The following is a 17,476-nucleotide window of genomic DNA, read 5'->3' as shown; positions in this document are numbered from 1 at the left end:
TATTTAAAATATATTACAGTAAGCATCTAAGGCCGCAATTGATCTACCCAATAATGCCACAATGCCAAGCCAATAAATCTTTGTGTCTCTATACTCTTGTTCAAGTCCAACACATACACAACCCCTATAGCTTCCAAAATCTGAACCAAGCAATTAAAAGCATTGTTTATGCCCCCAGTCCTCACATTGAATATCAACACATTCACATTGTTTAACTGGCAAGTTATTAAATTTATGCTTACCTAGTAAGAATATTTCAATAGCAGCATATTCATGTTCTTAAATAGTTTATAGGAACTTTATCATCTTGAATTTGGACAAGATGAAAAATGCAGGTTATCCAGTTAGTGGATTGAAGATGAGTTCTAATTCTCTTGTTTGTTGTTACTATCAACACATATTGGTTTTTGGATTACATTAATAGATTGCATTGTAATGGATGTTCTGATCAGTCAAGCAAAAACAAACTCAAGATATTGATAGGTTTTATTTTTGTTTGATGATATAATATCTTTAGAAAAGTACATTATTTGTTGGAAGCTATCCAAGGACAATGACATATATATAATCATAATTTTTTAATAATGAGAAAAATAATTGGAATTGCATTATTTATGTTTAGTTATGTGAAGTCTAAAACATTAACAATCTTTAAAATAAAAAAATGTATTATTATTAACCAATATATACAAGATTTATTCACCTAGGAAAAAATATTTTCAAGAGATTCAATTGTAAAATTATTGCTGGCAGGTAGTTCCAACCCATCTTCATTGATTTCTTGCTCGGGCATTCCATCAATCACAGAAAGAAGAATCACCAAAAAAACCAAGGGATAGCTGATAGTAGTAAACTCCTAGTTGATGAGGAACTATTTAATTAATGAATTTTTCTTAGAATAAATTTCAACGCTACAACTATTCTTGCACTCTATACTCATTGTAGAACCCCATGTATCCATTTAGAGTTTGTGAATCATTAGTTAGAGCTTTATAAAAGGGGTCAAAAACATCATATAATTATCTTTAAAAATATTTATAATCTCTTAGGTCTCAGTCCATAGATCAGAATAATTTACAAGGGTGACCTTGCTTCCGTCATCCCTATTGACCTTATCGAGATGTAGTAGACCCAATGTAAGGCCTGTTCCAAGGGCCATGAAGCACATGAATGCTATGTAGCTTCCATCATTTATAGATGGATTATTGATTGAGTAGTTTAGAATGAAGGGAATGAATCCTCCAACAACCCTACCAAAGTTGATAAGACTTCAAAACAAGGAATTAGTAATGATCCATACTGTGGTTGAACTGCCCACAATCTCCTAGGGATGAGTGAGCACTTAATATTCTTGGGAATAAGAAGCACACAACTCCTATCAAGCCCACTTGCACCAGAGGTGAATTATAACAATGCCAAAGATAAAGACATCCTTCCTTAATACCATCCATTTTCACTTCCATAATAACAATACAAACTCTTCTCCCCCATTGACTTTATAACCATCCCCAAGATCTCCAAGAACAAAGGAAACCACCAAAATTTCTAAAGAGGGCAGTTTTGAATTTACAAAGATGAAAGTAGGCTGTCTTATCTCACAACTAGTAGATTGAACATGAGTTTTGACTTCCTTGTATTGTTCGGTGTATGTAATAGATGATGTACTCACTCAGAAAAAATCTAATACATAGAAATTATAAGTACAAAATCATGTGACAGTTGGATTGGATTGAGTTAGATCTTGTTAAGTTGTAGCATCTTGTTGAGAGACATATCTTTGGCAAGGTGATGTGGACTTCCAATTACAAAATCCTATGGGTGTCCAACATTAGGATTTATTTGATAAATTTTTGAATATAATAATGAAATTTTTTTTATGTACATTTTATTGAAAGAAATGAGTATTTTTATGTGTATAATATAAAGTAATATGAGACTACAAAAGGTATAGATATAAGACTTAGTGATTTGAATTTGAGAATCTTTTTTTTATTTCATAACCATCACTTATATCAAAAGTGATATGTTGGATGCACTAAATTATTAAAGGGTGTTAGAATTCATTAGCATCACTCTAGTCTACATGTCAAAAAAAAAATACTATTTTGGACACTTCATTTTGCACGTAAATTAAAATGTTGTTGTTAATTGTATTAGATCATTCTATTAGAAGAAAATATATTTTGATGAATTACACTCTTTCCTATTTGCATATTCGTTATTCTTGAGAATTTGTCAAAGTATGATACAAGTTGTTCACTAGGGTTCAATTTTTGTAGGATCTTACAAAGATAAACTTGAATACTTTACATATAAAAGTTCTCTTTTCCACTATTTTGCATTAGTGTTACCTTTTTTTGGGATACACATTTTTATATATTTCATCAACTATTTATGTAATGATCCTAACTAGCATACATGGACTTTTTTGTAGCTTCCTATTAGGCTATCTTTTTGGTGTGCATATGAAATGAAAACCACATAATTATGTTTTTTTCTTCTACTCACACCATCATTTTTGTGAAATGAAAAACTAAACTATGAGTTAATAGGATGCACATTGAGTAATATTGTTTCATATCAATTTTATTATGATTAAAATATTTAACTAATTATTGATAAAAATTATATGTTTTAGATTAATATATATGAATTATAGAACTCCTTAGTGACATAACTGAAACCCATCAATATAGCAAACACATTCAACAATGAAAATTAAATAATCTTACCGATGAGCTATTGTGCGAATAAACTCATAAGCATTGAGTGAGAGTTTTTGAAGAGAAGCGTGTTACTTAAAATGGTTCTTAGCTATGGTTGTGTGATGAGATAAATGTCAAAACATAGTATATTTTTTTGCTATATAATTATTTTAAATAATGATAAAAAATCATTCTAATATATTATCTCAAGCTACCTCAAGACATACAAGAATTCATATTAATTTGTTGTTGTTGGTTTCCACATTGCAAATTCCCCAAAAAGGTGATCCAAGAATAAGAAAATAAAATTAAAATTTCATTTCTTTGAAGTTGAAAACTATTTGTCAGTTTTTGCACCACTGAATTCTATATTAATAATATATAAAAAGTTTCCACTTATGTATGTGTCACCTTAAAGTTGTGTTTTCATAGTTCTAAATTTCTTAAGTTGTAATAGTTGTGTGATCCTGAAGAAGATGTAATATCCAAGTTAAACGTTGCAAACTTATTGTTGATAGTATATGGTGCATTCAGGGAAATAGAAGATCATCATCATCTGAATATTCAGATGATCGAGCAACAAAACCTGCTCTATGTACGAAATAATATTTTAATGAAATGATATATTGCATTGCAAAAGGTGTCAAAATACGAAACTAAAGAAGAGACGACTTGTTGGTATGCATAGATTGAAATATGGAGTTTATATAGAACAAGTATACTATAATTAACATATTGGTAATTCTTATAATAAATAGTATATATGTGTATTATTATGGATCATTTTAATTGAATTTTTGATAAAAAGGTCCTTCTATCTCCCAATGTTGTTGAAGAACCAATGAATATTACTAATGATAATGAATCCCAAGATGAGGATCAAGACGAATTTATGGATGAAACCACTTCATAGGTAAATGAGGGTGGTGTCAATAAATTTATCCAAGACTTCTTCATATCTTGTGAAGAAGTTACTGATTCACCCCTAGCACAGATGGCTAGAATGCCACTTTTCCCAAATGGTGATACTTCAATATTGGTGACACTTATGTTGTTGTTGAAATTGAAGGTTACAAACAGATTGACAAATACATGCTTTATTTATATATTGAGGTGGGATTTTGTGTTCTTATAAATTAATGCTCTTTGATGTCTTTAAAGTTTTAAGTATTATGTATACTAATAAAAATAATTTATTGCATCATATAGACTTTTGGCAAAAAAAAAACTTCCAAAGGACATTAAGTTGCCTCATTCCCATAGAGAAGTATATTCCATAATAAAAGACATTAGAATAAGGTACAATATATATGATGTATGTTCAAATGACCATATATTATACTATGGGCAAAATGGAAATTTACAACAATGCCCAATGTGTCACACAAGTAGGTATCATCAAGATCAAGTATCCAAAAAGGTTCCTTATAAAGTACTACAACATATTTCCCTAAAGCCAAGGTTTGAGAGGATGTTAAAATGCAAGGAACTGGTAAAATATATGAATTATCATGCACATGGGAGAAGCCAAGATAGTGTCATGCGTATGGCTATGGATAGAAAATATTGGAAAGGGATTGAAGAAAAATTGCCACATTTTAGAAATGTGTCAAGGAATGGAAGAAACTCTCTAGCAATGGATGGTGTTAATATTTTTGGACATCTTAGAACAACATATTATGTTTGGCTAGTTTTAATTATTAACAACAATCTTCACCCTTGGATGGTAATGAAAAAGGAGCATGCAATGTTAAATCTTATCATACAAGGTATTAGAACATATGACTAAAATGATCTCTTGAATATTATATACAATTAATTAAATTTTTTTGAACCCTAATAATAATTTTTTTGTTTAAATACTTAGGGAAGTATCAGGTAAAGGAAATAGATGTATACATGGAGCCCCTCATTGATGAGCTTCATGAATTATAGAATGGTGTAAATATGTATGATGTATCAAGGCCTATCAATGATAGAAACTTCCTCTGTCATGTGATACTTATCTAAACAATTAACAATATTGCATAGGCAGTTGGCATAGTTGCATGATTTTCTATTAATCCTAAATAAAATCACATGATGATAGTCAAAAGGATTTTAAGATATCTAGAAGGAACTGAAGAATATGGGCCATGTTATAAGAAAGGAGGAAATCTTGAGTTGAGAGCCTTTACTGATACAGATTGGGCAAGAAGCATTGGTTATAGGAAAATTACTATGGTTATAGGAAAATTACTAGTGGAGGATCATTATTTCTTGGAAAGAGGTTAGTATCTTGGACAAGAAAGAAGTAGAATTGTATTTCTCAATCCACAATAGAGGAAGAGTATATTGTTGTAGCAGTTAATTGTTCTAACATAATGTGGATCAAGAAATTGATGTGAAGAATGAAAGAAGAAATAAAGGAAACAACGGTTCTCTATTGTGATAACACAAGTGCAATCAATATATCCAAAAATACACTGATGGACACAAAGACAAAATACATTGCAAACAAATATCATTTCCTAAGGGAATTGGTTCAAGATAAAGAAGTGAGATTGGAATATGTGAACACAAAGGAGCAAGTAGAAGATATATTTACTAAAGCTTTAGTACCTAAGGATGAATTCATGTATCTAAGAGGTAAACTAGGGATTATTTCCCTATCTGATGCTCACTAAAGAAAAAGATAGCGAGGCATCAACCTGGCTCCATTGAAGATCTATCAAGTTGATGTAGATTGTCACACTTCAAGTGTGAAATGGAGAGCATATTGCATATGAATCAATTAAAGGTACATTGCATCTTCAAAAGCCTATATCATTTGGCAATTGATGTCAAAGAGGGAGTTAAGAATTTAGTGTCAACATGGAAGATTGAGGGAATTTCAGTATCGATAAGTGTAAGAATTTGTCATAGGGAAAAATTCACCCAAGATCAAAGAACTCAAACATAATCACAATAGTAAACCAACAAGGTATGATTAGAATAACAATATCCACAATTGATTTATTGCTATTCAATGTTCTATACAATGTATTGTATGCATACACACTAGGAATGCCTATATATAAAGGCCTCTAAGATGCATCTAGAATGTCTCTAGAAGGTTCTAGGAGATAAGGTCAACAACTAAGCACACATCCACCAGAAGTGGATTATCCTCCATTGTAGATAAGAGGATAAGTATGATGAGGTGTATCTCACGTGGAGATGATGTAGACACCATGGGCTGAAATAGAGTGCTTACTCCTATGTTGTAGACACCATGTGCATAAAAAGAGGTACAAACTGCTATGTTGTCAACATGACAACTCACAAGAGTATGCATACTCCTAGGTGACTAGCTAATAAATAATAAAATAATGCATTAACCTAAGTAAACTTAAGCAAGTGTAAATAGTGAGTACTTATTTACACCAACACCCCCACTTAAGTGTAACTTAGGGGAATGCATTAAGCTCATAAAATCTAGGATGAAAATGCATGATAGGTCTCGGCTACTAGGCCATGTTAGGTACCCAAGTACACAATGAAATGAAATCTCTCATAAAGTAGAGAAAGAGGGAAAACCTCATGGGAAAAACCCTCCCCCAAAAATAGAGATGAAAAACAAGATGCATCGATGGATGAAGTAATCATGACCCCCCCATTATGACATACATCAAGTATATACAAAAAGAGACTAGAAGGACAAAATCCCTTAAGAGGAAAAAGTCCCCCCCCCCAAATGTAGTGTGTTGATAAGTGATAGCTACTCCAATGTAGAAGATGATCCATGAATGTTAAATAATGTTCCTCCCCTTTGGAAGAAACAATGGCAGAGGTATAGGTGAGATGCTTCCCGTATGTGTAGAAATAATCTTGATGATGAATGGTGTCTCTAAACCCTGCTCAACTGTCCCTGTGTCGATGCTGATGGTCACTCCTTCCAACACTACGAAAAGAACATATGCAGATCTAGCAAGGATGGATGTAGAACATGCCCTAAAGAACCAAGTGTCTACTCAAATGATAAAGAGACCTCCTGCAATTGCTATACATAAGGATCCACAATCATATCAACTTGTGAAGACTGATCATGTAGAGAATGGACATGAGGGTTAGAGTGAGCCCTCGCAAAAACTTTGGAAGGATCATCTTCATCGAAGAGAAGATGTAGATCATCAAGGAGTTCTCCCAAATCTGCTATGTGTGACTCCACAAACAAACCTAAAATAGATATCAAGAAGCCATCAACTACTGCTAGAGCTAGAAGACAAGGCATACCCTATTGTGTTGGACCTATCATTGTGGAAATGGATGAAGTATTTTACTCAACAAGAAGATCAAGGATAATATCAAGTTTTTGCATGGTTTACAAAGTTGTAATTGCCAAGGAAGCTTGTTTGATGAATAAAGTGAATAGTAATCGAAGCTAAACTGAATATGTAAGACATGAAGTGTCATATTACAATCATTTCATCTTGGGTCCATCTCAAGAAAAGCCCTAATAGGTTTGTATGTTATTTATCCTCTAGCAAGGTCACTCCAAATAGGATGAGAATGATATCTACTAGGATATGAAGATTATACATGTAGTGCCTGCCCCTTGTTTGCATTTCTGTTATCATTGTCAAACTCTTTTAGGCCGGTTTTATGCTTGATGATTAGTAGCATTATTTTGAGATTATCAAATATTGTTTCAAATTCAGTTGATTTTATAATGAGATTACTTGGTACTCTATACTTCAAGTATGCATGATGATTTTTAGTTAAATGGATTATCATATGTGTTTTCTTATGGATACTTACCCCATATTACATGTGTATGGTGTGTGTGTATGTTTTCTTTATGTATGGCATTTCTGATGTGGTTAAAGAAGGGAGTCGTAGTCACCTGCTAGTTGGGATCTACATGATGCACCACTTCCTACCATTGTTTGTTTAGCTTAGAATAATGAGCTTGTACATGTGTGGATTTTATGTAGGTTGCAGGTACTGGGTATCGACTTCCTTGAATTGCCAGGATGAGCGTACCCTATCACATTATCTCAATGGTAAGAGAGGGGAGATAAATTCTTAACTCCAAATCCTAAACCTTTAAGCCATTTGTCCTAGAAAATTAGGACAAGTATCTGATTTGTGTACCCTCCGAATGCATTGGATGACGTCAATTCGTGATTACAACCCTTTAGTTTGATTTTGTATGGATTTTGCTATGATGGGTTTTCGTATTTTATTTTATGAGACCTTGGTGAATTTTCTATTAATTAAGTCTAATTAAAAGATTAAATTAATGATTTAATTTAATTGAAAACTATTGTGATATTTTAATATTTGATTACATTTAATTAATTGGAAAATTAATTAAATAAAGAGAATTAAATTTGAAGATAAAAGTTATAAGAATAATTTAGAATGTGATAATATTTATTTAATTTAACAATAATATATTTAGAGTTCATTTTTAAATAAATGCTAAATAATATTATTATTTAAGTTAATAAAATATTTTATCAATTAAGTTTCGAAAATAAATTAAAACGTGAAAAGATGTTAATTTATTAAAAGTATTTAGATTGCATGATCTATGCATGAGATAAAAATATAAGAAATTAATAAAAAAATAAAACAGGTGAATTTATTAAAGATATTTTTATTGCATAAAGTGTGCATGAGATTAAAATTTAATAAGTTAATTAAAAAAAGTAAAGTAAAATTAAATAAAGTTGTTTTATAATTTAATAAATGTGCATGGGAAAGATAAAGGAAAGATTAAGAAAAGTTAATATAGAGTTCGAGTTTGGTGAGCAAGGAGTTCTCTTGGGTGAACGCACAATTGGTGCCCTGATTTTAGGAGAGAACTCCATATCACAATTTGGGGGTTCATTTTCAAGGGATTGAAGTTTTGGGAAAGACCACAAATTTTGGAGAAAGAAGGACTTTTTGGGAAGGAGAAGGTTCTGAGAGGAGGAATTTTCTCTATAGTTTTCTTGGGCATAGTGATTAGCATCAGTGTCCAGGTAGATGCTTGTGATTATTCACTCAAATTTTAATATGCTCTTCCTTTCTTGTCTTCTTCGTGACTGTGGTTTGTTGGTCTGTGTTTTACTACAACGAATCTTGTAATTTTGTTATCAGGAATTTTTATATGCATATCATTTTCGTCTGTATATGAGAAAAATTAAACATTAGAGCAATCCTCCTTTCATAGAATTAAAATTTAGAAATTAAATTGGGAAAGGTTTGAATTTTATAATGAAAATTTTAGTTTGGAAATTCTAATGGTTAATGATATTTATTCTATTAGACTATAATTGTAAATGTTTATAATAAAAAAGTAATAAATAAATAAATAAATAAATATATTTATATATTAATTTTTATCTAAAATTATTAGTGAATGGGGAAATTGGTTGGAAGGATAAATTTTATTAAAAATAAAATTGTGTGTGTGTGTGTGTGTGTGTGTGTGTGTGTGTGTGTACACATTGGGGGAGGGAACTGTTTTAAAAGTTTTAATTAAAAATATATATAAATAAAATATAGTTTTTGGGAGGAGGGGGCCACCACCCCCCAAACCCCTTTATCCCCTTAACCTTTTGGCACTGGCGGCTGCCAAAGCAAGCCGTGGTAGTTAAAGGCAGACCACGGCTGCTAATGATAGCCTACGGTTGCCTTGTGTAGCTGCAAGGGCTTTTAAGGTAAGTATTTTTAAAAAAAAAAAATTAAAATGTTTTTTTAAAAAGAATTTAATTAATATATGTTATTAAATATATTAAAAAAATATTAAATGTTTTAAATTGATTAATATATTAAAATTATTAAATTTTATTAAGTGTTAAATAATTATTATGCTAATTAATAATAATAATGTTATTTATTATTATTATTATCTGAATAATAATTATTTGTTTATCGATAGAATAAGTATTTAAAGAAGTTAATAATAATTAATTAAATTTTTTAATTAATTATTATTATTATGTATTTGGAGAATAAAAGAAAGATAATTAAATTTTAATGATATTTAATTAGATTACATAATTAAATTTGTTATTAAAATAAATTGAAACTGTAAGTTATGAATGACATTTTAAATGTATTAAATTATTATTTTAATAATACTATTTTAAATAAAGGGTAAATTATTTTATTTGATAATCAATGATTATTATTCTAATAAATTTAATAAATAGTGACCCTTTGAATATTTTAGAAAATTAAATTTGACCAATAGGGGTAATTCTAGTTTCTTTTCGAATATTAAAATGGGTTAATTTGTAGGGTAAATTCAAATTTTCATCTTGGTATGTTGAAACAAAAACTAAAAACCTTGCATCTAACTCAATAATATGTTTTCAGAATGAACCAAACTATTAGACTACTTTGTTTCTATGTGTGGTCTATGTTTTGGGGTTTCAAGGTTTGTCCTAGAGTTGACCAGTCTTAGGATGTTACCAGAGGCTTGGGGGTTATGTGATTGTGATGTTATGATATTAGATCTCGATCTTTTATACCCAACCATGGTAATGTGATGGTACGCTCTATGATTTATGTTGATCTATTGATTGTTATTGCTTTCCAGTGTTCTTGTGTGATGCTAAGGTGAAATGTATGACCTTCTTGACTTAACCATTTTTAGTCTTCGACTAGTTATATTTGAATTGCTTTCTAGTCGCTTTGATAGGACTAAGGTGTTTTTTTTCTTTTTTCTTGGTGATGTCATGTTGTGACATGTTTGACTTAACCATTATGAGTCTTTGATTAGTATTTTGGAGATATTTTCCAGTTGCTCATAGAGAACTGATGTGTTATTGTGAATTATCTTTTGATGCTTTCTAATCACTTGTATAGGACTGAGGTGATTTTATATGATTATTTGATTTTTGATTTTATAAGCCTAGGGTAGGTTATCTATATGTAATGTTGGGAAGTGGCTTGCAATGGTGGCCAGGGCCCTAAGTGGTTCCCAGGGTAATCCACTGTAAGTTGTTTAATAAGTGAAAACATTACACTAAATGGAAATAAAATGAACCCAATAAGAGTCTTTGTATGTTCTCGTCCATGCCTTGGGTGCTAGTACAGACTAGGATGAGAGTAGAGAGAATGCTTGGTTGCGACATTCCATCCGTAGTATGCCTTGTCAGTACGAGAGGATACTAGTGGCCGCATAGGGATCACTAGGGGGCCAAGGTCCAGATAGACTACTAGGGTAACTCTAGCATGATTTGTTCGATGACACTTGCCCACTTACATAGTAGGTTTCTTACATGTCTTGTGTGCCTCTGGGTATAGATGTCAACCTATCTTGGAACCCTTGAGTTAGAATACTTTTAGTATTTCTTGGACTTAGAGAGTACTTTTGATATTTGGTTTTATATCCTGTTTGGGACTTGAGGTTATCTCCTTAGCGTGGTGGGAGTGGGCCATTTAGGTTCTATGTGATTGGGTGGTAGTGCTTTTAACTCTTACCATTGAGATCCGTCTATTGCTACTATGGCTAGAGTTTCCTTGATTGCATTTCCTTTCATTCTATCTTTGTATCATTATGATGGATGTTTATATCTTTTATGATGGATGGTTTCATTTATTGTATTGTACTTTGTATCATGAATCCAGGGAGGATGATGTAATTCTATTTTTATAAATGTATATTCTTTTAGCCTATCATACCCTATGACATGTACAACGGATGATTGAGCATTCTAAATTTTATTGCCAATTGGCATTGAGAACAAATGTATATTATTTAAATGGACTTTGGACTTTTAATTATTCTTTCATGTGGATGTGGTATTTTTTAGACTTGGTATTAATTAAATATAAATGTGACTCAACATCATGGGATCCTTAAGGAATGTAACCTATTATGTATGCTTATGGATGATTGTATTTTATTGCTTCCACTACTTTATGTTTGATGTGGATCTTATTCTTTCTTTTTTTAAAAAAAATGTTTGCCAAACTTAGTAAAACTTTAGATTAATTCTTTTGGATCCCTTGGCAGGGCGTTATAATACACTCTAACTAGGTAGATATTAGAAGGAGTTTGAAATCATTTAACAAGGGTTTCTTAATAGAACTTTGATAGTCTAGTTCTTAACGGGCCTAATGATTCTCTTAATTGAGTATTTCTTAAAACGGTGTTGTAATTGCTCCTAACAAGTGAAATTTATTAAAGCACTAGTGGAAATTTGTGGGCATCATTCCCACACATGGTTTTCACCATCTAACAAGGGGTTTTCTAGGAAAAATATTGTTTCAAGTATTCTATGTGTGTGAACACTGTATGTGATTGGCTTATATGTGACATTCTCCTTTGCATATTTTTTAATGTTAAAGTTATTTAAGACGTGTTATGGATTTTTGGTTGCACTAATTCACCCACCCCCTCCTTCTCCCCCTCTATCAATACCTGTGAGGCCTACCAGTTGATATCAAAGGTAAGGGCCCTTAAAGAAGCCTAACAACTTGTGTGAGATAGAAAGGCATAGAGAGTTATAAGTACAAGATACAACTAGAAAAAGAAGAGAAGTTGATCCATGGACTAAAAGATCAACTAAATCCATCCATTGCTAAGAGGCTAGAGCTTTGTGAGAAACTGAATGAAATGGAGAAGACTACATTAAACACTTGTTAGAACATTGATCTAAAGAATTTGAGGAATCTAATACAGATTTGATGAAGGAAAATGAGAAGTTGAAAAAATAAAATGAAACCCCAAGGGACGATATTGAAGGTTAAGTAATTAAGATATGTGAAGAGATAGAAGAAAGAAGAGTTGCAAAGGATGCTTGAGGAAAATTGCATAAAAGGATTAGAAATTTGCTAAGGATTCCCTAAAGACAAAAGAGGAAGATCTATTCAAGATTTGACAACAAATTTCAATAATGCATGAAAGGGTTCATGATACAGGAGAAGAAAAATAGCATATCCTAAGTGAAAATGAAAGATTAAGGGATGAGATTTTGAAGACTGACCTAAAAATTGAAAAGGAAGTCAATGAGAAACTAAATAAGTATAATAAAAGTTTATAAAAGTTGTAATAATAGTTCCCAATGTATGAACCAATAAAAATATGGAACCTTTCTCTTGTTTACATCTAGACTAGATTTCAATAAACTGCTCGACTCATCCATCTGTATTCAAATGATGAGGTTCTAAAGCCTTTGAAGTCATATGGAAGAGATATAATTTAAGAAAAGGTGCAACACACTGCCACCCACTCAACTAATCCCAAAAATTACAATACCCACTTAGCAAAGTGTAAATTACAAACTGGATAAATAAATGTAGTTGCAATAGCAATGAGAATAAATAAGGAGAAAACATCTTAGAGCATGAATTTAGTGAGCTTGTGCAAATGGGCATTTGATAAATCCTATGAAATTTTTGTTTGTAATTACCAGAGATTTGAAAGAGACATTTAAACTCAAGTCTCAACCTCTGAAACTATGTCACAAAATTATCAAATACTTTGTGATTTCTTTGCCTTATTTTTCCTTATTCATCACCTACATCTCTTTTATGTATCGCTATCTCTATACTGCTTCTCCCCTTGCCACCAAATAACTTCAAAAACACAAACAAATAAGATAAATGGAAAATTTTTGAATCACATCCAGCCACATGAATTATTTTAAGGTTTTCACTTTCCCATGATTCCTAGGTGTGTGGATTATTAACATTTTTCCCAATTTTGTTAAACTAGATACATAAATGACTACAAAAAAAGTAGGCATAGCCAATCATAAAACATGATTACATACATAAAAATATGTTTTAAGCCCATGATTCCTAGGTGCGTGGACTATTAAATTTTTTTTTCTAATTTTGTTAAGCTAGATACAAAACCGACTACCAACAAAAGTAGCCTACTAGTTGGTATCAAAGGTAAATGGAAATTTTTTGAACCACATCCAACCATGTGAATTATTTTAAGGTTTCCACTTTCCCATGATTCCTAGGTGTGTGGATTATTAACATTTTTCCTAATTTTGTTAAACTAGATACATAAATGACTGCAAAAAAATTAGCCATAGCCAATCATAAAACATGATTACATATTACATAAAAATATGTTTTAAGCCCATGATTCCTAGGTGTGTGGACTATTAACATAGCTATATACAAGACTGACTACCAACAAAAGTAGCCATAACCAATCATAAAACATGATTAAATACATAAAAATAAATTTTAATAGAATAATTTTAGGAGACCATATGTTAAATGATTTGAGCACGACTTTCAAAGCACAAATGAATTGTAAAGAAGGATATGAAACCTATAGTCTCCTCCTATCAATAACGAGACTAATAAATGATAAAAACAAGTTCAAAATAAAGAAGCATTTTGACATGTACACTATGATGACTTTATATGTATTATTCTTATGAATAATTAATTATTAATAACTAATCATTATTTATAATTTATTATTAAATATGTATAATTGATTTTAATTTTAAGAAAATATATGCAAGATTCATAGGTGATAAACTAATAGTTTATCTTTTTCTCTACAAAATTAAGTAGGTTGAGATATATTCATACCAAGATTTAAATTTAAAGGATCTAACAAATTAGACATGTATCAATGAAATGAAATTCTAACATGCTTTTAATAAGTTAAAAATAAAGTTCTGTAGTTCTCTTTGTTTCTTGTGTTGTTCTGCTCTATTTGGTATTCAATAAATTTTTTACCCATCTTTTAAATTAAATAAGTTAAAAATAAATTTTAGAAACAAAAAATTAAATAAATTATAATATTTTTTATAAAATTAATAGAACATAATATTAAGAATAGATAACATTTCAGAAACAAAGGAAATGCACCATGCTTCAAGGAATACATTAAAGTTTACACAATTAAGATAATTGCAACATCAAATTTATTAGGATAATTACATGGTTCATATGAGTTTATTGTTGAAGTAAATATTTTTTGAATTTTATTTATGTTGGAACTAAAAGAGAGGTAAAAATTTTATTGAATATCAAAGAGAACAGAACAACAGAGGAAATAAAGAGCACTAAAGAGTTTTATCATGGTCCACAAGTTGAACCAGCTTATAAGAAAATGGAAGCATCCTATGATCAACAATGTTCCAATCTAGCTAATTAATTTAAAAGTTTACTTTTCTTGGCACATGCTATAGCATCTTCAAAAGCTTGCTCTACACTATATTTATAAGAGAAACCAAGATCCAATAATTTTTTGGAAGAAAATGGTACATATTTATTATTAGAATCCTCTTCAGAAGAAAACCTGCAATAAACATGAAAGAAAATTTGTCATTGATGTCTATAAACATGAAAGATAAATTGTCATTGATTTCCATATAGTATAGATCACTAAACTACTTAAAAATCATTTACTTACTCAAGTGAAATCTTCAACTCTTTAGCAAGAAAATCTTTAAGAGGCTTGATAGTAGCAGAACCAACAAAACAACCATGCCGGCCTAGTGCACTAGGATGCTCCATCAAAAATATATGAGCATTGCATGTATCCTCGATATGAGCTATTGGTACGGAGCCGAATAAAATTTGAAAATACTTTATAAGTTCATAGTATGAAGGGTCCCCTGCCAAAAACAAACAATATTAGTAAGATCCAGAATTGAAACTATTTTGCTAAAAAAGAGCATTTATCTGTACCTTCAATTCAGATAACATTGGAAAAGAGGATGTATCTATGTATACCTCCAATTAGGGCAGATATTACTTTAAAAGATGTCAAATCGTTTGTGTTTGTGAACCAAGGCCCAATAACAAAAGCTGGTTGCACTGTTATGACCTCAAGGTTGTATTTGGCACCATAATTAAGGGCTTCGTCCTCTGCTAACGTCTTTGCACTCATATACCAAGCCATAGCATTTTCTTGAGACTTAAGGTAATCCAGAGGGCTCCAACATGATTCATCAATGCATGAATGAGCTAATTCCCCCTTGTCATTCAATGGGCAAGTAGCAGCAACAGATGAAGTGAAAATCACTCTCCTAACAGTTTTAGCTCTTGTGCATGCTTTCATCACATTAAGTACACCATTTACAGCAGGTACAATGTAATCTTCCTGCATCTCATCAGTTTTACAGCAACAATTTATATTTGTAATCAAACTGCTTATTGTAAATTTCAACATTATTTATGAGTAAAATATCTTGAATGATTTAAGTTAACAGTTACGAACAACTTTACATATTATCTACATAAAATAATAAATAATTATCTTATCCAAACTTATAAAACTATAAGGTAATTGCTTTCGTTTTATTTAATGAAATGTATATATGAAACTTATTTAAGATCTAAGTTCATCAAATTTCTGAAAAAATTACTTATAATTTTCAAAATTAATTACTTACAGGAGAGGATCGAACACCCACAGGACCGGCTAAATTAAAAACTCCTTCACAACCCTCCACTGCAGAATCAAAGCTTCCCTCTTTCAGCAGATCAGCTTGGAAAAGCTTAAGCCTGTCCCCTGCTCCTGCAAGATCTAATAAAGGCCGACATTTTTTCTCGTCTCCTGCAATTTTTGGTGAAAACCGTCTAAATATATATTTTTTAAAGTCTCTATTTAAATGTTAAACATATATTTTCTTGAAATAGAATCTTTAAAGCAAATTACTTACTGCTAACGATTCAGGATCTTTCGGATTCATTAAAAAGTCACAGGATTCATGGTAAGGCTAATAAGTACCTGGATCTTTAATTTATTGGTAAAAATTTACTGAAATTTTACAGATAACAGCTCTGTTTAAGCGTTGGACGCGATTTTTTTAAATAAAACATCTAAAGCACATTATTTACTGTTTAAGTGTTTAAAATCTGGCAGATCTGGGAAAAACAGAAGCTTCAGGGTGAAGATAAAAGCTACCTGGATCTCTGAGAGTGGCGTTCACCGTGTAACCCCTTTCCAGAAGATATTTAACCAGCCATGATCCGATGTGTCCTGATGCTCCAGTCACACATACTCGTTTTACAGTCTTCTCAGTCTCATCCGCCATTATTTTTCTTAGCACAGAGCCGCGTGGGACTTCAGTTTTCTTCCAACTAGGTCTCTGTAACTAATGGTAGATGTTTATTTTAAAGTAAAATACATTATAAGAAGATAGTTCAGAAAGAGCATATATCGATAAACGTTTTTTAACTATTGTTTGGAGAGTGCATTGACTTGTAATCTGTTTTGTATTGCAATCTCAATATTATATTATTAGCTCCGTTTCTATGTTTTATGCAACTCTTGAGTGCTCAAAGTAATTACTTTAACAGAATTTTAGAATTAATTTATTCTTAAAGTTTGTTACATAGCGAGTTGTTTTGATATTTTTTTAAATTTGAATAAAATTATTTATTTAAATTTCCATTGACTCCCGCCACTAAAAAGATGATCAAAAATCAAAATTTAAATGTGACACAGTCGTTTTACGGTATTTAATTTTGCATGATTGTAAGAGAAAATATACCAATAAAATTGAAATCCATTTACAAGAAGATAGTCCATAAAGAAAAAATTGAATTCCATATACAAGAAGATAGTCCAGAAAGATTTGACAGTCTCTTGTTGGATGGATGTAATCAGTTCTATATTTTATTTTAGAATTGCTCTCTTGCTGGTAAATTAAGATGGTGATTGAGACTCATCTATTAAATAAAATTACTTTAATTTTCATTTAATATTAGAGGGTCACACTTATCGAATCATTTCAAGATTTAGTTCTTATTTTTTATTTTAATAATTTTAGTTTATTTGTTTTATTAGTTCTTAGTTTATATCTTAGAATATTATTTTA

General features: G+C 30.8%; 1 protein-coding gene and 1 pseudogene across 1 annotated transcript; both read right to left on the bottom strand.

Annotated features, from left to right (window-relative positions):
- Positions 1-703: 703 nt before the first annotated feature.
- Positions 704-17,476, bottom strand: part of LOC149557809 (UNC93-like protein 1) — a 71,551-nt pseudogene continuing 54,778 nt past the window's right edge.
- Positions 14,609-16,950, bottom strand: LOC149557811 (putative anthocyanidin reductase). The gene is made up of 5 exons (XM_089832297.1): positions 16,561-16,950; positions 16,046-16,209; positions 15,384-15,753; positions 15,061-15,265; positions 14,609-14,946 (listed from the first exon to the last, which is right to left on the bottom strand). The coding sequence occupies exons 1-5, from the start codon at positions 16,688-16,690 to the stop codon at positions 14,799-14,801; spliced, it is 1,017 nt and encodes a 338-aa protein (XP_089688423.1). The 5' UTR covers positions 16,691-16,950; the 3' UTR covers positions 14,609-14,798.

This window comes from Cupressus sempervirens, chromosome 5, assembly GCF_028749045.1.
Source record: "Cupressus sempervirens isolate cs-2001-9-10 chromosome 5, ASM2874904v1, whole genome shotgun sequence".
Taxonomy (NCBI): Eukaryota; Viridiplantae; Streptophyta; class Pinopsida; order Cupressales; family Cupressaceae; genus Cupressus; species Cupressus sempervirens.
The sequence above is the reverse complement of the archived record's forward strand: the minus strand, read 5'-3'. Positions and strand labels throughout refer to the sequence as shown.